The sequence below is a fragment of the Puma concolor genome, chromosome D4 (genome assembly GCF_028749965.1).
Source record: "Puma concolor isolate L17-30 chromosome D4, mPumCon1.1.hap2, whole genome shotgun sequence".
NCBI lineage: Eukaryota > Metazoa > Chordata > Mammalia > Carnivora > Felidae > Puma > Puma concolor.
In genome coordinates, this window is record NC_141679.1 from 5,825,110 (window position 1) to 5,847,968 (window position 22,859).

Below are 22,859 nucleotides of genomic sequence, written 5' to 3' on the forward strand. Positions count from 1 at the left end.
CTCAGTGTAGGTTAAAATAACACGTGGGCCTTTAAATAAAGAAACATACCAGATGCTTCCATCTCACCGATAATGCTTCCAATTCCTCCTGCTGTCACTGAACATCAGGACATAGCTGGTCACCCAATGAGAGCTCCAGTGCCCTCCCTGGATGGCCACAGCTGTGACCTCTATTCTCGCTCTAAAATCAATCTGCAGCCACTGGTATTTATTTGACATAAGTGGGGGCCAGCCACCAGCATCTTTTTATAGAAACAATAAAAGGAGAAAAATAGAAACAGCGGGAAGAAATGGTTAAGATTTTTGCTAATAGAATAAAAACACCTGTGGGACTGTGTACATGCATCTAATTTAAGAAAGTAACAGTTCTCCAATCCATAAGACACGACTTCTCATAACTACAGAAAGAAATCATAAAAACATGAATTGAATGTAAAGGAATAGGACTTAGATTAACTGCTTGACACTCTAGAGGGCAGACATTCCCTGAATACATGAGGTGATTACTATAAGAAGAGGGTCCCAGGGGCGCCTGGGTGGCTCAGTCGGTTGAGCATCCGACTTCGGCTCAGGTCATGATCTCACGGTTGGTGAGCTCAAACCCTGCGTTGAGTCCCAAGTAGGGCCCCCGCGTTGGGCCCTGTGCTGACAGCTCGAAGCCTGGAGCCTGCTTCGGATTCTGTGTCTCCCTCTCTCTCTGCGCCTCCCCTGCTCATGCTCTGTCTCTCTCTGTGTCAAAAATAAATAAACATTAAAAAAAAATTTAAACAAAGAAGAGGCCCCCCAGACACCCCACACTTGTGTCTTCTCTCAGAAGTGATGGACCCGCTGTTTCCTGGGCATACGACTTGCTAAGAGGTCTGCTGTCAAAACCCTTTCTCTTTTGCTGTGCATAAGAAAATAAATTCACATGACAGCAATTCTCAAAAATGTTTCCCAACACTGAAAAGCATAAAAGATAAGATGTTGGAAACTGATCCCAAGAAAGTTGTGGGATAATTCCTCCATGGCACAGAGAAGATGGCCACTCCATCTTGTCAGTCGTGTGCTGAAAAGAAGGTAGGCACAGTCCAAAATACTCTTGCTAAGTATTTTACAAGGAAATGAGACACTTTAAGTTTAAGTGTTTCTAGTGTTTTAAATTACAGCATACTGAATAAATATGGTTGTCGTCTGGCATAGCTAGATAGACGCCCAGCTTAACTTCAGGACCAAAGGGGCATAAAAGCCCACTGAGAATGTCTGCTTTGGGCTTTCAAAGTCAAGATTCCTCATGCAGATGTGGTGGTTCAATCCAGAAGGCAGTCTGTATGTGTGAATAAGAGCCCTGGGGAGCTTCGGAGCTTGGACCCCCTCCTGCTTCCCCATCTTTATCTTGCTACCTTCTATCCTTTTCCTTTAAGTAAAAACATTCCATGAATATGCTCAATGAAGCCTGTGTGTCCTCTCAAATATACCAAGTTGAGAAATCTTTGCATTTACTGAGTACATATACCACATTGCAAGAGATGTTGTTATGACTCCAAGATTTAGAATGTGACTAGAGATGGCATTCCTAAAGGGAACTTCTCTAAATACAATTATGCATATTTCTGATGCCATATATTCAACAATATGAAAGTAATAAAAAGAAAAAGAGAGAACACTCTCATCTCTTTATGAAAATATTTCTTAGAGTAACATGGCTCACTAAATCTGTTCTATTGGAAGACAGCAATGCTCTCTGACTTTAGCGTCTTTCTCTTGCAGACATGTTTTGTGCTCGGAAAATATATATCTGGGATGGCTCCAATTATATAATTTTAGAATACAGCTTAAAGTATTTTAAAATGTGTTGAAATCTATTAAAACTAGTAAGCATTTATGGAGTACCTATTATTAAGGAATAACGACTGTACCCAGCCTACGTCATCATGTACGTCACCACGAGAAATGCTTTGTGTTTAACGCGGGCACCAAGATCAGAATGTGGATAAAATGCTTACAATATTTTCTAAGAAGGGACTCTGGGAAGAGAGAGGACATGGATAGGGGCTTGAAATTCAGCCTTCATTTGATGTCATGGCAGAGAGGTGGGATTGAGGACCATTGGTCCATTTCAACCTGTATGACCTTGGACAAGTGAGTGAGTCCCTGTGTTTTTCAGGGTCCTTACTCAGCATTATGCATGGCTTTGACATCTCTAAACTCTTATTTGTTCTATGAATCTGATGCATCATTGAATCACTGCCTTCCTTTGTTCAGCAAAACTCTCCTAATCTTCATTGAATCATTCGGGTTCTTGGACATGGGTCTTTCTCTGTCATCAGAGCTCTACTAAAGTATTTCAATTGGTAAAAGTTTTAAGAAAAGATAACAGCAAGTATCTTAGCAGTCCTTGGTTCTGTTGCTAGATTTATTAGTCAATCTACGATTAAACTCGTTTGATTTACCAAAGACACACTTTCAAAACCTCAGATATGCTATATAAAAGTGTTGAGTGGTTTCAATTCAGTATTTCTAAACTCCCATTAAATCTGTTTTGTTAAGATGTCAGTCTTTCAGGAAAAATCTTCATTTATGACCCTATTTTGCAAATGAGGTAAAAGGCCGATTCCCTGTCTTAAGTTGTCTTTTGAATACCTCAGTCTCCGATAATAATGTTAGTGATATTTGTCTAAAATCTCATATTTTAAAAGGATGATTGATAAAGTAACTCAACAAATTGGATATCTTCTCTTCCACTGTTGTTCATGTGCAATTAGTTTTAATAAGAAATCAATGAATATTTTGGTGGAAGAATGGACCTCGTGGCTTTATTTTTATTGTGCATTTTGTTGGGAAGACTCGGCACCAAGTTGAAGACGGGACATGTAGAGTCACGCCCGAATTCACCAAACAAGTAAGAGCCACTTTCAGCTTCCCCAGAAAATAATCAACTAAGAAGATACACACCTTCGGACTACAGCGATCACACTTTTCTTTTAATCTTAAGGATCCTTTCCATCCAAAAAAAAAAAGACAAGTTTAACTGAAATAAATCACAAATTATCTTTGTTTTACTTTATGAAATGGAAGCTTCTTTCAAAGAGATAACTTAGGAGAATTCAATAGCAGAACACAGAAGTGCTTTATAATAACTAAACATTTAAAAATTGTTTAATAAGTAGATGTAATTTCACTGCGAGCAGGTGGGGTCGTTTGAATTTTACTCAAAGAGGCACCTGAGTGGCTCAGTCGGTTGAGCATCGGACTTCGGCTCAGGTCATGATCACCTGATTCACGAGTTCGAGCCCCGCGTCGGGCTGTGTGCTGACAGTTCAGAGCCTGTGAGCCTGCTTTGGAATCTGAATCTCCCTCTCCATCTGCCCCTCCCCTGCTTGAGCTCTCTCTCTCTCTCTCTTAAAAATAAACATTAAAAAATTTTTTTAATAAAATAAATAAATAAATTACACTCAAAGGTCTTCCAAATCAATAGCACTGGATTAAATAGGAGACACTATGAGAAATCAATAATTTGTTGGGTGTTGTTTCGAAATTATCTAAAGCCATAAATGTATTTTGTATTGTCATAGCGTATTGTAATAGGCATCACTCCCACGTCACAACCTATGAGGATTTTGTGGAATTGGCACTATTGGTAGCTTCGGAGTCCCTTTCAGATAGGCTTGACTGTCATCACCATTGTCCCAGTGAATTGATCGTGAACAGGTGTGCAGGCTAAAAGGTTCAGTCAGAGTAACAACTAGGAGTTTATTTACTGTGTGAGTAAAACGCTGCTCCTTTTCTCCGTGTCTGGTCTAGTGTATGGCTGTGCAGCTTAGGGCTGTTCCACTGCTCTTGACCATGAGGGACCACAAGGGACCACGAGGGACCAAGCGGGACCATGAGGACAAAGTCGGAACAAGCAGAGGGAGCGCTGGGGACAGAGCCGTGACTCAGTGTCCAAAATTGGCAAAGTCCACCACTGCAGACTTGCACGACTTTGTAATTACTTTTTAGCCATTCTGCACATTATGAATTGAATAGGCTTTTGATGGCTAAATCCAAATATCACCCCATGTTCAGAATATTGCTTTTTTTTTAATTTTTAAAAAATGTTTATTTTTGAGAGAGAGACAGAGATAGAGCACGAGTGGGGGAGGAGCAGAGAGAGAGGGAGACACAGAGTCCGAAGCAGGCTCCAGGCTCTGAGCTGTCAGCATAGAGCCTGACGTGGGGCTCGAACTCACAAACTGTGAGATCATGACCTGAGCCAAAGCCGGACGCTCAACTGACTGAGCCACCCAGGCGACCCCGGACTATTGCTCTTAATCGGACAAAGGGATTGTTCATTTAGAGCCACTGACTTGGAGCCATTTTGAGTAACCAGCTTTCCTAAGCGTCTTATGTAGACTTGGAAATAGTAAGTGATGTGTGGGTAAAGAAGTAACTGCTTTCTAATATTCTTCAATCCCCTTTTAAAAAAAATCTTATTTAATGGCGTCCTATGTCTTTTGCACTAATGCCATTGGCTGGCGAATAAATGGTGGGAAAAAAAAGACATCCTAAAGACATATTTGTGTACAGTTTAATCTTTAATTTAATGTCACAGTATAGAGACACAAAATCCATTTCGACAAACGCTTCCGCTTTTTTCTTATCTTTGTATTTCTTGTGTGTTCGACACAGGTCATACTAGAGATGCTTAACTAAATCCCCTCTGAACAAATGAAGGAAAAAGTGCCTAAATATTGCATTGCTGTGTTTTTGGAAAGAGGCAGTGTGGCAGGTGGTTAAAAATATGGGGGTTGAAGGTCAGATGGACCTGAATTCAAGTCTGGTTCTGCCAGTTCCTAGCGGGGTCATTAGGACGTTAAATGTACCTAATCTCTGTAAGGAGCATAGTTTCAAGCCTTACCTCCCGAAACCCTCGACACTTTGCATTGATTTTCTATATTTTCTCTAGACGAAGGCTTTGGGGGCTTAAGAGCAACATGGCATAGTATTTACTCAACTTCACCTATTAGAGATCACATCTGCACGTAAAAGTATATCTAAAAATAAAGACCAAATCAAAATACTAAAAATCTCTAAGTATCAGGAGTTCCATCACCATATGTCTAAAAATCTATCAGAGAAATTGGCAGTCCGTGGTTACTCCGTTTTCTTTATATTTAACATCAAGTGGAAAGATGAGATGAAATCAGTTATGCCACATACTAAAGATCACAGCAAAGTTGGAAAATATTAAAGCAATTAATCCACTTGCAGGACAAAATTATCCTGTTTCCTAAATTTATGGATCTTATATAATGCAAAGTACATATAATCTGTCATATGACCCAACTCCATTCAGTGCCCTAGAAGCTTGCTGATCTAGCATTGAATTCTGCCAGAGCTATTATCAGGATGATCTCTCCAGTCATAAAATTGGCTTTGCAGTTTACAGATTCCATACCTGCCAAGTATGAGGATGAGTCCGGTACAGAAAATAGATTACAATCGATGCGTATATATATATTTTCCTTAATTTATTTGTTCCTTCTCTAACAGTTCAAAGACACGTTCACTGAACGCACTGCCAAAATCATTTTCACATTTCCCGATTGACCCCCGTCCCGTGTGATGCGGTCATGGGAGGGTATCCACGTGCTGCAGTCACACGAGCCTGAGATGACTGCTGTCAGTGTCCTGTGGTAATTGATGTCGAGTCACCTCCTCCCCTTCCTGGCATACCTAAGTGGAGCCTTCCCCCCTTTTTTCAATAAGATGTACAGTCAGTTTTTAATAGGTCACAGAAAAGTTTTTTTTTCTTTTTAATTGGCTGATGTTCTGATCATTCCAGCTGGTCTCATCCTCATACAATTTCCTCCTCGCCTTCATGTTGCACAGGGACAGCTGAATTGTCATTCTGGACCGCAGATCTGGTTGCACTGCGCTCAGAAACCTCTGGAGACTCCCCAAGCCCCACTTCTTCCTGCCAAGGCCAGGCCTGCTTATCAATGGGGTCCCGTGTCTTCCTGCAGATCCCCGAATCTTGTTGTCTTTCCCTCTGTTCCCCAATTTTCCATCCCTTACCAAGGGTCTACCCTCTACCCTTGCTCTTCTGAGATCAGTCTTCCTATAGCTTTGCAAAAATAGAGACTTCTTTCCCATCAGCTTCTCTTTTCACCTGCTTTGTAGATGCTGGTTTTTTCCTTCACTTTCAGCTTGCCCTTTGGTGTCTTTTCACCTTATTCTGCAGTCACGAAATTCAGGACCATTGCTTCCTCAGACCAGTGCCTTTACAGGCCCTCAGTTTCTCAAAGAACTACTGACATAAGGAAGAGTGATTGTAAACTCACATCCTTGATGGTGTGGGGCTAGATATCCAAGGGGACTTGTGATGTGGCCCAACAAAGCTTGAAACCGGATATAAACTTGCCTGTGTCGAGATCTCATGTGAAGAAACATGACCTTCCCATGGTCTCCAAAAGCCAATCTGGCTCTTCTTCCTGGAGATTCACCAATTTCCTGCCTCTGAGAGTCAAACTTACCTTTATGAAAACCCAAACCTCTTCCCATGGGCATTGCTCTAAGCCAAGAATATACATCTTGCTTCAACAATGACCATCCACTTGACACATTAATTCTCCATCCTTGCCATCCTGCAGTCTGAGACTTTCACTCTAAAACTGTCCCAGGGCCACCAGCGAGGCTCAGTTGGTTAAGAATCCGAGTCTTGATTTCTGCTCAGGTCATGATCTCACCACTGGTGAGATCGAGCCCCACATGGGGTTCTATGCTGACAGTGCAGAGCCTGCTTGGGATTCTCTTTCTCCCTCTCTCACTGCCCCTCCCCAACTCACACATGCTCTCTCAAAATAAATAAACATTTAAAAACTAAATTAAATAAATCAATGACGTTGTCCCAGAGCTGTGCTTTTGCAGGGCAACTGAGGGCCGAACTGCCCAGGCCTAGCAGGTAAGTCCAAGGAAGGCCCTGGCACTCTTCTTTGGGTCCCCTTTGAGTTCTTTCCTACAGAGATCGTGCCCTTCCATTCTTCCCTCAGTGTTCTGGCTTTCTGTGGATCATTCTGGAAAGAATACCGACACCCCCCCCCACACACACAGACATGCGCACTGCTCACACATGCCCACAGAGCTGTGTGCAGAATGCACACACATACAGAGGCATGCACATTACACATGCTAGTTCTTTCAGCAAGCAGTTGCTGAACCAGATGTGAAGAATACCATAATGAGCAAAAAGGGGTCATTGCCCTGATGGAGCTTATGGTCAAGAGAGGGCGATGACAAGTCACTACGAAATAAAATGTCTCTTTATACTCTGTGACAATTGAAATGAAGGCTTAGAGCTCAGAAAATGCCCACCAGAGGCACTTACAAGGGGATGACAGCAGCTTGAGAACTGCTCTTGTTAATGAAGGAGAGGAGGGAAGGGCATTTCAGGGAAAGGGAACAGCACATGTAAAGTCCCGTGGTACGAGGAAGCATTTATTAAGCTCTCAGAATTGGTTCTGAAGGAAGGACCTGGGAGACGAATCAAGACTCTATACCCTATGGAACAATAAATTAAAATATACTTACCTGTGATGTAGAGTCAAAAAAAAATCCCCTTCATACACAAAATCCTGTTTATTTTTATCTTAACAGGACGAGATTTGAAAAAGTGCACACTTTTTTTTCCATTTGAAAAACTCTCGTTCAATGTTTAAGTGCCTGCAAGTCCCCGAGTTATTGCTCCGCTGTTTTTCTTTGATCACATGAACTTCAACTGCACTTGGCTTTCTGGCAAACACATAACAGATTGATGGCCTGCGTTAGCTTTAACCTTCTCAAATTCTGGGAAAGAGCACATCCTAAAATATACGTGTGGATGGCCGATGAACTGAAATGTCACTTGCAGACTCAGTTCAGTGAACAACCTTTAGAAACAAGTAAATGAAAAGTACAATTGCTCTAAGTTTTATGGCTTTCAAAGGCTCTCTATTTTATCCAGTACGATTCTGAGTGGGTCCAACAGAAAAATGTGAGACATTTGCAGTATTTTCCCCCCACCCCCCGGAACAAACACTTCATAGTTATTTTTAAACTATGGATTTAGTAATTCTTTAAAAAATTTTGTAAAAGTGATGAACATCGAAGGAAAATAATCCAAGGAAAAGAGGCAATGTGGGCTGGAAGCAGGGGTTTGATCTAGAAGGTCAAAGACACTGAGGGTTAATAGCACCGAGACTTGCCAATCAACTGATATAGCTGTTCAGGGAGAAAGCAGAGGTTTTCTCTGATTTTCCCCAAACCCAAATCCAGTTCCTGGCTAAAAGAATTAGACTCTATGCCTGGTTATATATTTGTAGCCATGACTGTGGCCATAATTCAATAATCTAAGGATGCCCGTGCCCCCAGTTGGTCCCTCGGAATACCCTGTCCTCTTCCCTCCAGTGTGGTTCACCCCATGACCAGCCTGTGAACTTGTGCAGTAGCCCTAGGCTGGAGGAGACTCCCTATCCCCCTGCCTGCCCTCTGGGTAGTCACGCCAGGTCTGTCCCTGATTCTGACCTTGACCTTCAATTTCCTATGTTCTTTCTAGATCCTCGATCCTTGTAACTTCATCTCCCAGATACCAACCCTCACTTCCTGCTTGGACCACCCTGCCCTCTGCTTTTCTTCCGAGTCCGCAAGCCTCTTTGCCTTACTTTATCAGGTCTTTTGTCATACGGCAATGCTCATCACACCCTGCAGTTCACCTCTTCAGACCTGGCCTCTTGTCCACCCCCTTGGGTTCTGAGGACGTCCCAGAACCTGACAGTAGTCCCGTCTTCTAAATGGTGGTTTTTCCTCCCTCTGTAAGAAGTTCCCGATGGCTGAGACTGCTGCTGTCGCTTACTTGGGTCTCTCAGAGCTCCTAGACCCAACCCACTTTGGCAATGGACATATTTGACGGGTCTGCCCCATTGATGAGCAGTCTTGCACTCTGGTTCCGCTTCTCAGCAGAGCTGGCACTAACTACATTAGAATGCACACCTGTCTGCTCTCTTGTGCCATTAGTTGACGTGGGTACAACGGTCTCCAGCAACACGTTTCACTGCCAGTGATGCGATGCCTTATATGGTTTTAAGCCTGTTCCCTCATCAAGGGCCTTGCTCATCAGATTTGAAGTGCAGGTGCCTGCCTGGGGCCCGCTTATTGACAGGTCTGACCCTGGGGCCTTGGGACGCGGCAGGCCGAGTTGTTTCCAGTCCCAGGCAAGTGGGGTTGGCCCACGTATTGATGTCTGTGCTCCGGAAGATGGGAGACAACAGAGTCAGTGGCGGGAACCGGGTCCTGCAGACGAAAGTCCAGCCAGACTGCCCTCCTGAGACATCCCACGGGAGGCTGGCATGAGAGAAGGGGCAACGGAAGACAAACCAGGCAAATCAGAAGCCAGCAAGGAGGTTCTGAGGTGAGGCCAGGAGGTAAAGCCCTGAAACTAAGCTCCCCGACTGGCAGAAGTGGGACGTTGGGAGTCTCTGAGGCCCAGGACTTTCAGGGAGGGATAGAACTGTGTTAGGGTCTGACACAATCCCCCCCCCCCCCCGCCAAATACCATCCACATAAGATGCAACCACGGGAAGTTAGTAGTGATGGTGCCCGAGGGGGGACAAGTGCACCCCCACTTCGTGGCCTGAAGAACCCCCGTGGCCTGTGCAGGAGTGTCCCTTGTTCTGTTTTCATTGTATTTCCTCAGTGTTCCCAGCCCCCCATTGTAATCACTCCAATCCTAATTACCCTGCAAAGCATAGACACTTCTCCTTCCGCACACTTATATCTTTCCTTCCATGATTCCTAACATCGTGCGTGTGCTTCGTGTGCAAAATAGCATTGTGTTTTGCCACTGATTGCATTCTCTTTCATCCTTTTTCATCAGCGTGGTGGGTTTTAACCTTATTTCTGGTACTGCATTACTTCTAACAGCTTTCTGACATTCTAGAGCATTCATGGATCCTTTGAAATTTCAAGTTTTCTAATAATGGATGCTTCGGCCCTTTGCTGTCACTAAGAACCACTGTGGTGATGAAGAACTTCTTAACATGATGGAGACAGACTTTTAACCAAGTTGGCGATACAGTATAGTGCAAGGAATCTATTCATTTTCAATCTACTACGTTGGATGTGACAAGTGGGACTGAGCTGTTCTGACAACATATTGCAATGTCTCATGCACAGTTAGCACTCGGTGAGTTGGAAAGTGCTTCGGTTTACATACATAATACCCTAAATCACAGCCTCAAAACTCATCTGATTGGGCACCCTTTATCCACGAGACATCACAAAGTGATCAAAAATGCTCTCGCGAACCCCAAATGTCAACATCTTGCAGACCTCACAGCACAAAAGAGCATAAGGTGACTTGGCTTTAGAAGTTCGGAGCCTAAGTGGATTTGTTTTGAACCTTAGAGGACGCTTAACGGACACACTTCAGTTAGATAACATACGTGGTTTTGGAAAAAGAAAGGTATTTACTTCTCGAGGAATCATTAACGTCCAAGAACTTGGGAGTCTCCAGTTTAGGGATTCTAAGAATACAGACTCCTAAAAGGGGTGAGTATCAGGACCTCTGCGTTTTAGAAAGTGGAGTATCCTCAGGACGCAGAAGTAGCTAAGATCCTCCAGCATCACCTGCAGGGACTGACACAGGTCCCTGGGGGGTCCTCACATGGACAGACCCCCATGGTTCAGTGCTCTCCATTCTCTGCCGGAACCAAACGCTCTTAGGCCTGCGTCACTCCCACCCTTGACGTTTGGTGGCCCAGAGACCGAATCCATTCCATGTTTTGTTTTGTTCTTGTTCTTCGCAATGAACTTGCTGTCTGCATTTAAAACTAAAATTTTGGGGGCGCCTGGGTAGCTCAGTCAGTTGAGCGTCCGACTTCAGCTCAGGTCAGGATCTCGCAGTCTGTGACTTCAAGCCCCACGTCAGGCTTTGTGCTGATGGCCCGGAGCCTGGAGCCTGCTTCAGATTCTGTGTCTCCTTCTCTCTCTGCCCCACCCCCACCCTCTCTCTCAAAAATAAATAAACCTTAAAAAATAAATAAATAATAAAACTTAAATTTTTAATAAAAATGTAGATGGCTAACTTCCATAATTTGGCTATTGTAAATAATGCTGTTACAAACATTGGAGTGTGTTGTATCCCTTTGAATTAGTATTTTTTTTATCCTTTGGGTAAATCCCTAGGAGTGCAATTGCTGAACCGTGGGGTAGTTCTCTTTTTAACATCTTGAGGAACCTCCATGCTGTTCTCTAGAGTGGCTGCACCAGTTTGCATTCCCACCAACGGTGCAAGAGGGTTCCCCTTTCTCCACATCCTCGCCAACACCTCTTCTTTCTTGTGTTGTTGATTTTAGCCATTCTGACAGGTCTGAGGTGGTAGCTCATTGTGGTTTTGATTTGCATTTCCCTGATGATGAGTGATGTTGAGCGTCTTTTCATGTGTCTGTTTGCCATCTGGATGTCTTCTTTGGAAAAATGTCTATTCATGTCTTTTGCCCATTTTTAATTGGATTATTCAATTCGGGGGTATTGAGTTTTATAAGTTCTTTATATTTTTTAGATACTAACCCCTTATGAGATACGTCATTTGCAAATATCTTCCCCTATTCCACAAGGTGACTTTTAGTTTTGTTGATTGTTTCCTTCGCGGTGCAGAAGCTTTTTATTTTGATGAGGTCCCAATAGTTCATTTTTGTTTTTGTTTTTTTTTCCCTTGCTTCGGGAGACATATCTAGAAAGACGTTGCTACAATCAGTGCTAAAGCAGTTACTGCCTATGTTCTCCTCTAGTATTTTTATGGTTTGAGGTCTCTAATCCATTTTGAATTTATTTTTGTGTTTTGTGTAAGAAAGTGGTCCAGTTTCATTCTTTTGCATGTAACTGTCCAGTTCTCCCAACACCGGAGGGGAGGTGGGTGGGGGGATGGGTGAAGTAGGTGATGGGGATTAAGGAGTGCATTTGTTGTGATGAGCACCGGGTGTTGTACAGAAGTGTTGAATCACTATATTGCACCCCTGAAACTAATATCACACTGCATGTTAACTGATTGGAATTTAAATCAAAGCTTTTTTTAAATGTAGACTGGCAACTTCTTATTTAAAAAAGTTAAAAACGGGGGTGCTTGGGTGGCTCAGTCTGTTAAGCGTCTGACTTTGGCTCAGTTCATGATCTTTCACTTTGTGAGTTCGAGCCCCACGTCAGGCTCTGTGCTGACAGCTCAGAGCCTGGAGCCTGCTTGGGATTCTGTGTCTCCCTCTCTCTCTCTGCCCCTCCCCCCACTTGCTCTCTCTCTCTCTCTCTCTCTCTCTCTCTCTCTCTCCAAAATAAATGGATGTTTAAAAAAATTTTTTCAATACAAAATTAAAAAATTAAGACCTGCCAAGCTTAGCAGCAAGCAGCTGGTTAAGAGTGGAAAACGGCTGCATCTGTAGGCTGAAGTATGAGATTCTCCACCCTGCCACATCCCTACCCTCCCCCTCACTGTGTAGCCAATGCGGAGGTCGGGCATCTTGTGGTTGTTATATTTACCTTCTACATTCTCTCACTGATGTTACCTGTCTCCCACCTGGGAGTAATATGAGTGTCTGCTGCAGAGCCTATCTTAAACAAAAGGGTGTACCATGAAGAAGGGGCCATGGACAATGATTAAGTCAGGAGACTCAGGCTTGTGCATCAGGACCTACGGTAATGCGCTCTGTGACCTCAGATGAGTTACTTCCCTCCTCCAGCATGGGTAATCCTTGGTAGAATAAAGGGATTGGACTGTTCAGCATTTTTCAAACCAAACATTGCTGTTCCCAAGAAACTAATAGGTATCCCATAAATAAAAAAGACAAGAACAGTAAAATTTTTCTTCTAAAGTGCATTTTTAAATATATTGGCTTACGAAAACATAAAGTCTGCAAAATAAGCTTATTTTTCAGACTTTACTCTGCCAACTTTATCCTGCAACTTTCCCTAATTTATAGCTGTAAGTTGGAACTCTGTAAGAATTAACACGTCTAAATCCACACCTTTGATCCCTCTGGTCCTGTGCCGACTCACATTTCCAGATGTTAAAACCATCAACTCAGCCACTCAAGCAAAAACTTCTGTAACACATTTGGCTCATTATTTTCCCAGATGTCTCCACCCTTTCAGCTAATTCTCTCTCAGTATCAGTTACCTAGCTGTGTAAAAAATGACCCAAAACTTAGTAGCTTAAAAAAACAAACACTTTATTATCTCACAGTTCTGCTGGTCAGCGATTTGGGCTAGAAACAAATGTACGGCTCTTCCCTTGGTCTTACTGAATGCACTCAAGTGGCAGCATTAGCTGGTGGGTTGGCTGGAGCCTGGTGGCTTGGAGGCCTCAGCTGTGACCACCTGTATCTGCTACAGAGGGTCTAATCGGCTGTGAAGCCGGCCAAGGCTTCTTCACGTGGTGGTCTAAGGGCAGCAAGAAGGGACAAACGCCATGGTGAAGGCACATTTCAAATTCTTGTTTGTACCACACTTGCTAGTGTCTTGTTGGTCAAAACATGTCAGCCAGCCAAGTCGAGTCATTGAGAGGGATCACGTAAGAGTGTAGATGAGAGGTGAGGCATCCTTGGGGACCATTGGGGTGACACTCTTTCTCCAAATCCAACGCAGATCCAAATCCTTCTGCACTTTCCACACCCATTGGCTCCCCCAGGACCCAAGTCACTCTTGTCTCTCACTAAGAAATCGCAGTAGACTCCTAACTTGTCTGTCTAGTTTTTCTTTCATAGGCTCCTCATAGGTTTTCCAAGGACTACAGATAGATTATTTAAAATGTAAACAAGGTGGTTTCATTCCTTGCCAAGAACCCTTCAAAGATTTATCATTTAATGGAGAATGTGATACAGAGCCTTCCTTGGGCTAAAACACCCTTGTCGTTTGGTTTCCATTTACTGTGTTATTTACATCTTCCTCTCCCTCTGTTGTCGTCACAGATGCCATTTTTCAATCTCGCAGAGAAATCAGACTCTTCCCGATGATCCATCTTTCCATTACCATTCACGCACACTATCCAGAATGTTCTTCCCTCAGCCTTTGCCTGACTTGGCTCCCTCTTGGATCTCATTAAAGTGGGATCCTTCATGGCACCTGGGTGGCTCAGTTGGTTGAGTATTCAACCCTTGATTTTGGGTTAAGTCATGATACCAGGGTGATGGGATTGAGCCCCATGTTGGGCTCTGCGCTGAGTGTGGATCCTGCTTGAGATTCTCTCTCTCTCCCTCTGCCCCTCTCCCCCACTCATGCACTCTCTCTCTCTCTCTCTCTCTCTCTCTCAAATAAAAATAAATAAATAAAGTGGGATCCTTTAATTGTTCTCTTCCAAACCTTGTTTGTTCCTTTTGAAGCACTCTGAGGGTCATAATTTTTTGTTTGTGTATATGTATATTCCTTCTTCACTTACTTGTTAGATCTAGCTTATAGACACATGAGGTTGCTCACTGTTTTATTTGTCATGCTTAATACACAGTAGAAACTCAAGAAATCCCTATACATTGATCTCCCCAAATTCAAAACAGGATTATCCACATAGCTAAGAAATGGAAATGACCCAAATGGCCATAAACTGATGAATGAATAAGTAAAATGTGGTATGCCCATACAGAGGAATATTATTCTACAATAAAAATTCTACAGGTTACAATATGGATGAACCTTGCAAACATTGTGCTCAATGAAAGATGCTAGACCAAAGGAAAACAAAACACCATGTATTGTATGATTCCATTTACTGAAATTTCCAGAACAAGCAAATTTCCAGAAACAGAAAGTAGACTAGTGTTTGCTGAACACTGGGTGATGGTAGTGGTGGGAGATATGGAATGATAGCTCTTTTATATGGAGCTTCTTTTTGGTGTGATGAAAATATTCCAAAATTATATAATTGTTATCAATGCACAACTCTGCTCATACACTAAAAAAATTAAATGTGCACTTTATATGGGAGAATTTTATAATATGTGAATTATATCCCAACAAAATTGTTAAAAAATAATTCTTAGAGAGGGGCACCTGGGTGGCTCAGGCCATTAAGCGTCCACCTTCAGCTCAGGTCATGATCTCACAGTTCACGAGTTTGAGCCCCACATCAGGGTCTGTGCTGACAGCTCAGAGCCTGAAGCCTGCTTGGGATTCTGTGTCTCCCGCTCTCTGCCCCTCCCCCACTCATTCTCTCTCTCTCTCTCTCTCTCTCTCTCTCTCTCTCTCAAAAATAAATAAACATTAAAATTTTTTTTCTAAAAAATAATTCTTAGAGAATGAAATAAAACCAGGTGTAACCATATTCACATTGATCCTGATTGGAGGAGGGGGGTTGGTACAGCTGTTTCAAAATTTCTCTAATTTCTGTTTGTTATCTTTTTCATTTAAGAGATGAAATGGTCTAGGGGCACCTGGGTGGCTCAGTCAGTTAAGTGTCCAACTCTTGATTTTGGGTCAGGTTCGTGGGATCCAGCCCCGACTCCCAGTGCGAAGCCTGCTTGAGATTCTCTCTCTCCCTTCCTCTCTCTACCCCTCCCCTGCTCGTATGCTCTACACTTTCTCAAACTAAATAAGTAAACTTAAAAAATAAAGAAGTAAAACTGTAAAAACGATAAGCTTTATGAAGCCAGAAACAGGAGAAGTCAGCTTAAAACCTTCTCTGGTAAAGAAGCTTTAGTTAAAGAAAAGTTACAAAATCATGGAATTTTAAACCTTGAATTTACCCTAAAGAATATTTCATCATAAAATACTATGTCCTATCAGCTACACACACACACACACACACACACACACACACACACACACACACACACTTCTAAATTCATTTTGGTTTTACAAGCACCAGGCAAGACCCAGTCAACTATTTCCAACTCCTGGCTTAGATGTGGAAATAAGCTTTCTCTATTATTGTGAAAATTTACCTTGGCTGTCAAAGAACTATCAATTATTTATTTTAACCTGCCTGAAACTTAAAATTATTTGAGCTTGCAAACTGAATGTACTCTAATTCCCTTATTAGTCAAATGAGAAAAATCAGCCAGTATGTTTAAAGAGACTTTCCTAAGATAATATAGCTGAAAACAAAACTCCAGTCTACAGATTTAATTTTCCTTACTCTTTCCCCTAAATTTTATCACCATAATTTGTCATTTCAGATTTATAATGTGTTGTTAACAATACCTTCCTTTGGAATGTGCTGTGCTGCCCCAGAAAACTTTTTGGGACAGCGGAAAAAGAATTATTTATCATGGCAGTTCTCTCATTAATGTCACATTTTCGTTGAGGCCTGATGTTGTTGAAGCTATTCTTAGACAACATCCAGAACCTTGCCGTTCAAGAAAGAGAGCCCCCAACCCACACGATTCCTCTTTCACCGGAAAATGCTTTTTCTAAGAGGTGTGGTAATTTTATTTCCCACCACCTATAGCCTTATATGCATTGTATCTTATGCTTAGGAATTTAAAAAACACATATATACCAAAAAAAAAAAAAAAACCCACCCTGAGATAAAAATCTGCTTCAGCCTATCACACTGTCTACCATGGGTTGTATGCTGAATAAATAGCCTTGGATTGAACAATCATGCTAAAAGTTTGTTATTATGCCTATGTGTCAGTTAAAGGAGCCGGTGAGATACCTTAGCCTTTTTTTTTTTTTTTTAATTTTTTTTTTCAACATTTATTTATTTTTGGGACAGAGAGAGACAGAGCATGAACGGGCGAGGGGCAGAGAGAGAGGGAGACACAGAATCGGAAACAGGCTCCAGGCTCTGAGCCATCAGCCCAGAGCCCGACGCGGGGCTCGAACTCACGGACCGTGAGATCGTGACCTGGTTGAAGTCGGACGCTTAACCGACTACGCCACCCAGGCGCCCCTACCTTAGCCTTTCAAGTTGTGTTGGATCCCCGTAGTTCCCCAGTTTAACAAAGATCCTCTCTGCAGGACAACCTATCCCGGGGCATGAACCTTGCCTCCCTCCTTGGCACAGGGTCCCAACCACAAACGCCCACTGACGTAGTAAGGCCAACTTGAGTCCTTCCATTTCAAACAGCCCGCCTGAATCAGAGTTAGATATATAGGGTACTACGTAACTTAGCAATGAGATCAGTTGTATAAGATACTATGTGACTTAGCAGTGAGATCTATCAGTTAAATATTGAATTTGGAGTATGAATATGAAAATGCTTGGATGCAAAACTGAATTGAGGTTGACCTAAATAAGGAATTAATGAACTGGCTTTGGTTCACAGTTCTTACTGGAAGGAAGACAAGTGATGAGTTATCAAATAATATTTGATATGCCAAGTGACTTACAAATAGTGTTCTATTTAATCTTCACGTTAAATGTATGAGGTAAGAGTTGTTCCGAAAAAGAAGGTAGAAAAGTTGTAATAATTTATTGAGATCATGTCATTTGTGAGATATAGAATTACTTTTTTTAATGTTATTTACTTTTGAAAGAGAGAGAGCGACAGAGAGAGAGAGAGAGAACAAGTGCGTGAGGGGCAGAGAGAGAGGGAGACACAGAATCCTAAGCAGGTTCCAGTCTCTGAGCTATCAGTACAGAGCCCGATGTGGGGCTTGAACTCATAAACCACAAGATCATGACCCCTGAAGTCAGGCACTTAACCAACTAAGTCACTCAGGAGCCCCTAGAATTACTTTTTAAAATAAATCTGATCTTGTCATTTCTATAATACAAAATTATACTCCTAGAGTTCTTCAAACTTAGAGGAATACACAGAACTTTAGAAGTTGAGACCATTCCACAGTAATGTATTGAAGATAGAAGATAATATAGGTCTTTTTAGAATCAGAAAAGATTGGTAAGGGAAAGAAAATTGGTAAAGTGTATCTTTTTTCTGAAAGAAAATGTTTCTCCTGTCCTCAGCGCCAGGTATAGGGCTCAAAAGCGAGTAAGTGTATTATCCGCCTCTTTGCTTCTCAGAGAAGAATGAAAGCCTTTCACAATTTAAGGCAAAGGACCAGAAAAACTGATGTTACAAGATTTCTTGATTCCATAGTTTTGTTACTGACATTTTGATGCAGTTCGTGTGTTGACCTGGCTGCTTCCACATTTATCAAAAGAATACAAAATTTTAATCAAATGCATCTCAAAATTAAGAAAGTCTCATTAAAATATTCAATTAATTCACTTAATTCACTTCCTTGACACTATAGATAAAACCTATGTTCAACATAGTATATTCTATATCAATATCTACAGTTTTTTTTTTCCACTAAATGTATTTTTAGTGGTTCCAATTCATTAACTAATACTGTAGGGAAAAAATGTTGATTTACTGATCAAAGTTTACTAAGTCTATCTTACGTCAATGTGTATTTTGTTTGGTACACAGTTGTTAACTAAATGCAATTATTCAAGATCTTGAACATTTCAACTTTGTAAAAAATATTTTAATTATCTGTCCATATTTTACCAAATAAAACATCTTACCAAGTAAAGTTTTGCCTGTTGTCAATATTTTTGTGCCGAGTATTTCTACCAACTGTATTTTTTTGTATTTTATTATTGCTGTTTTCAACATTTCCAAGCATATGATTCTTCAATAATATTTTTACTTATAACTACCAATTCGGGGTTTTGTTGATTACTTCAATCACAATATTTACTAAGAAATGGATAAAATTTTAGATATAATTATCATCGTGTATTCATGATAGACATCTCAAACTGTTTAAAAATGATTATCATTTGGTTTAATAAAAGAAAAAATACTCCTGGATTCATTTCAAGGAAAAAAAGTTGTTACAGCTTTAATAATCACAAAATAGGAATGCTAATTTCAAGAAACATTACAAACACCAGCATTAGTTGGTCTATTGTGCAAGATTAATCATTCAGTTAAATAAAATAAAATAGTAGATACCTAGGGCGCCCGGGTGGCTCAGTCGGTTAAGCGCCTGACTTTGGCTCAGGTCATGATCTCACGGTTCGTAAGTTCACGGTTCATAAGTTCGTAAGTAACCCCAGATGGGGTTCTCTGCTGTCAGCACAGAGCCTGCTTGGGACCCTCTGCCCCCTTTTCTCTCTGCCCCTCCCTGCTGGTTCTCTCTCTTTCTCGCAAAATAAATGAATAAACTTAAAAGATAAAATAACAGATATCAATTTTGCTTGACTTCGTAGAAATATAAATCCCATATATTTTTTTCTAAATTATGTATGTATGTATTTATTTATTAAAAACGCCATTTACCATAACGGTTATCATTTTAACCATTTTTAATTGTACACTTTAGAAGCATTCAAATTTACAGTGCTAATCACCACAACCCACTTCCAGGACTTTCTCATCACTGAAGACACTCTATACCCACTAAACAATAACTCATCATTTCCCCCTTCCCTCAGCCTCAGGCAACCTCTAGTCTACTTTCTGTTTCTATGCATCGGACTGTTCTGTGTACATCACGGAAGCAGATTCATATAATATTTGTTCTTTTGTGTTTGGCTCATTACACTTAGCGTAATAATATTTTTAGGGTTCATATCTATGGAGCATGTGCCAAACCCTATTCTTTTTTTAAGGCTGAATAATATTCCACTGAATGTATATACCACATTTGTTGACCTATTCATCTGTTGATGGACATTTGTGTTGTTTTCACCTTTTGGCTGTTGTGAATAATGCTGCTGTGGATGTTGGTGTGCAAGCATCTGTTTAAGTCACTGCTTTCAAATGCAGAGGTGGTGGGTAGAAAATACCTCGACATGGAATTGCTAGATCATATCATCTAGCTTTTTGAGGAACCACCCAACTATTTTCCACAACAGCCGCACCGTTTACAAATGTCCATGAATCTCCATTCCTCCATGCCCTTACCAACATTTGTTTGCTGTTTTCAGCTTTGTTAATAGCCATCCTACAGGGTGTGAAGTGCTATCTCACTGGAGTTTGCCTTACATTTCTCCAATGGTGAGTAATATTGAGCCTTTATCGTGTGCTTTTGGCTATTTGTGGATCTTCATTGGTGAAGTGTCTGTTCAAGTCCTTTGCCCATTTTTTTATTTGAGCTCTTTGTTTTTTTTTGTTCTTGAAATGTAGTATTTGTATATTCTGGATATTAACCACATATCAAATACATAATTTGCAAAAATTATCTCCCAATTTAGGAGTTTTTTTTTTTTTTGCTCTCTTGCTAATGATTTTTAATACATGAAGTTTTTAATTTTGATAGTCCAATTTTTCTCTTGTTGCCCATCTTTTTGGTGTCATTACTTACAAGGTAACTACTAAAGCCAATGTCATGAAGATTTATAGTCTTAGCCTTTACATTTAGGTCTTTGATACATTTTTTTTTAAATTTTTTATTTATATATGAAATTTATTATCAAATTGGTTTCCATGCAACACCCAGTGCTCATCCCAAAAGGTGCCCTCCTCAGTGCCCATCACCCACCCTCTCCTCCCTCCCACCCCCCATCAACCCTTAGTTTGTTCTCAGTTCTCAACAGTCTCTTATGCTTTGGCTCTCTCCCACTCTAACCTCTTTTTTTTTTTTTTGTTCCCCTCCCCCATGGGTTTTTCTTAAGTTTCTCAGGATCCACATAAGAGTGAAACCATATGGTATCTGTCTTTCTCTGTATGGCTTATTTCACTTAGCATCACACTCTCCAGTTCCATCCACGTTGCTACAAAAGGCCATATTTCATTTTTTCTCATTGCCACGTAGTACTCCATTGTGTATATAAACCACAATTTCTTTATCCATTCATCAGTTGATGGACATTTAGGCTCTTTCCATAATTTGGCTATTGTTGAGAGTGCTGCTATGAACATTGGGGTACAAGTGCCCCTATGCATCAGTACTCCTGTGTCCCTTGGATAAATTCCTAGCAGTGCTATTGCTGGGTCATAGGGTAGGTCTATTTTTAATTTTCTGAGGAACCTCCACGCTGCTTTCCAGAGCGGCTGCACCAATTTGCATTCCCACCAACAGTGCAAGAGGGTTCCCGTTTCTCCACATCCTCTCCAGCATCTATAGTCTCCTGATTTGTTCATTTTGGCCACTCTGACTGGTGTGAGGTGATATCTGAGTGTGGTTTTGATTTGTATTTCCCTGATAAGGAGCGACGCTGAACATCTTTTCATGTGCCTGTTGGCCATCCGGATGTCTTCTTTAGAGAAGTGTCTATTCATGTTTTCTGCCCATTTCTTCACTGGGTTATTTGCTTTTCGGGTGTGGAGTTTGGTGAGCTCTTTATAGATTTTGGATACTAGCCCTTTGTCCGATATGTCATTTGCAAATATCTTTTCCCATTCCGTTGGTTGCCTTTTAGTTTTGTTGGTTGTTTCCTTTGCTGTGCAGAAGCTTTTGATCTTCATAAGGTCCCAGGAATTCACTTTTGCTTTTAATTCCCTTGCCTTTGGGGATGTGTCGAGTAAGAGATTGCTACGGCTGAGGTCAGAGAGGTCTTTTCCTGCTTTCTCCTCTAAGGTTTTGATGGTTTCCTGTCTCACATTCAGGTCCTTTATCCATTTTGAGTTTATTTTTGTGAATGGTGTGAGAAAGTGGTCTAGTTTCAACCTTCTGCATGTTGCTGTCCAGTTCTCCCAGCACCATTTGTTAAAGAGACTGTCTTTTTTCCATTGGATGTTCTTTCCTGCTTTGTCAAAGATGAGTTGGCCATACGTTTGTGGGTCTAGTTCTGGGGTTTCTATTCTATTCCATTGGTCTATGTGTCTGTTTTTGTGCCAATACCATGCTGTCTTGATGATGACAGCTTTGTAGTAGAGGCTAAAGTCTGGGATTGTGATGCCTCCTGCTTTGGTCTTCTTCTTCAAAATTACTTTGGCTATTCGGGGCCTTTTGTGGTTCCATATGAATTTTAGGATTGCTTGTTCTAGTTTCGAGAAGAATGCTGGTGCAATTTTGATTGGGATTGCATTGAATGTGTAGATAGCTTTGGGTAGTATTGACATTTTGATAATATTTATTCTTCCAATCCATGAGCAGGGAATGTCTTTCCATTTCTTTAAATCTTCCTCAATTACCTTCATAAGCTTTCTATAGTTTTCAGCATACAGATCTTTTACATCTTTGGTTAGATTTATTCCTAGGTATTTTATGCTTCTTGGTGCAATTGTGAATGGGATCAGTTTCTTTATTTGTCTTTCTGTTGCTTCATTGTTAGTGTATAAGAATGCAACTGATTTCTGTACTTTGATTTTGTATCCTGCAACTTTGCTGAATTCATGTATCAGTTCTAGCAGACTTTTGGTGGAGTCTATCGGATTTTCCATGTATAATATCATGTCATCTGCAAAGAGCGAAAGCTTGACTTCATCTTTGCCAATTTTGACGCCTTTGATTTCCTTTTGTTGTCTGATTGCTGATGCTAGAACTTCCAGCACTATGTTAAACAACAGCGGTGAGAGTGGGCATCCCTGTCGTGTTCCTGATCTCAGGGAAAAAGCTCTCAGCTTTTCCCCGTTGAGGATGATGTTAGCTGTGGGCTTTTCATAAATGGCTTTTATGATCTTTAAGTATGTTCCTTCTATCCCGACTTTCTCAAGAGTTTTTATTAAGAAAGGGTGCTGGATTTTGTCAAAGGCCTTTTCTGCATCGATTGACAGGATCATATGGTTTTTCTCTTTTTTTTGTTAATGTGATGTATCACGTTGATTGATTTGCGAATGTTGAACCAGCCCTGCATCCCAGGAATGAATCCCACTTGATCATGGTGAATAATTCTTTTTATATGCCGTTGAATTAGATTTGCTAGTATCTTATTGAGAATTTTGGCATCCATATTCATCAGGGATATTGGCCTGTAGTTCTCTTTTTTTACTGGGTCTCTGTCTGGTTTAGGAATCAACGTAATACTGGCTTCATAGAAT

At 41.2% G+C, this 22,859-nt stretch overlaps 1 protein-coding gene across 1 annotated transcript in view; it reads left to right on the forward strand.

Annotated features, from left to right (window-relative positions):
* The window catches only part of LOC147574682 (uncharacterized), a 124,804-nt gene that overhangs the window by 52,000 nt on the left and 49,945 nt on the right, over positions 1-22,859 (forward strand). The window contains exon 5 of the mRNA XM_086684733.1: positions 3,784-3,966. Within this exon, the coding sequence (XP_086540859.1) occupies positions 3,784-3,966 (183 nt within the window). The remainder of the gene's footprint in view (positions 1-3,783; positions 3,967-22,859) is intronic.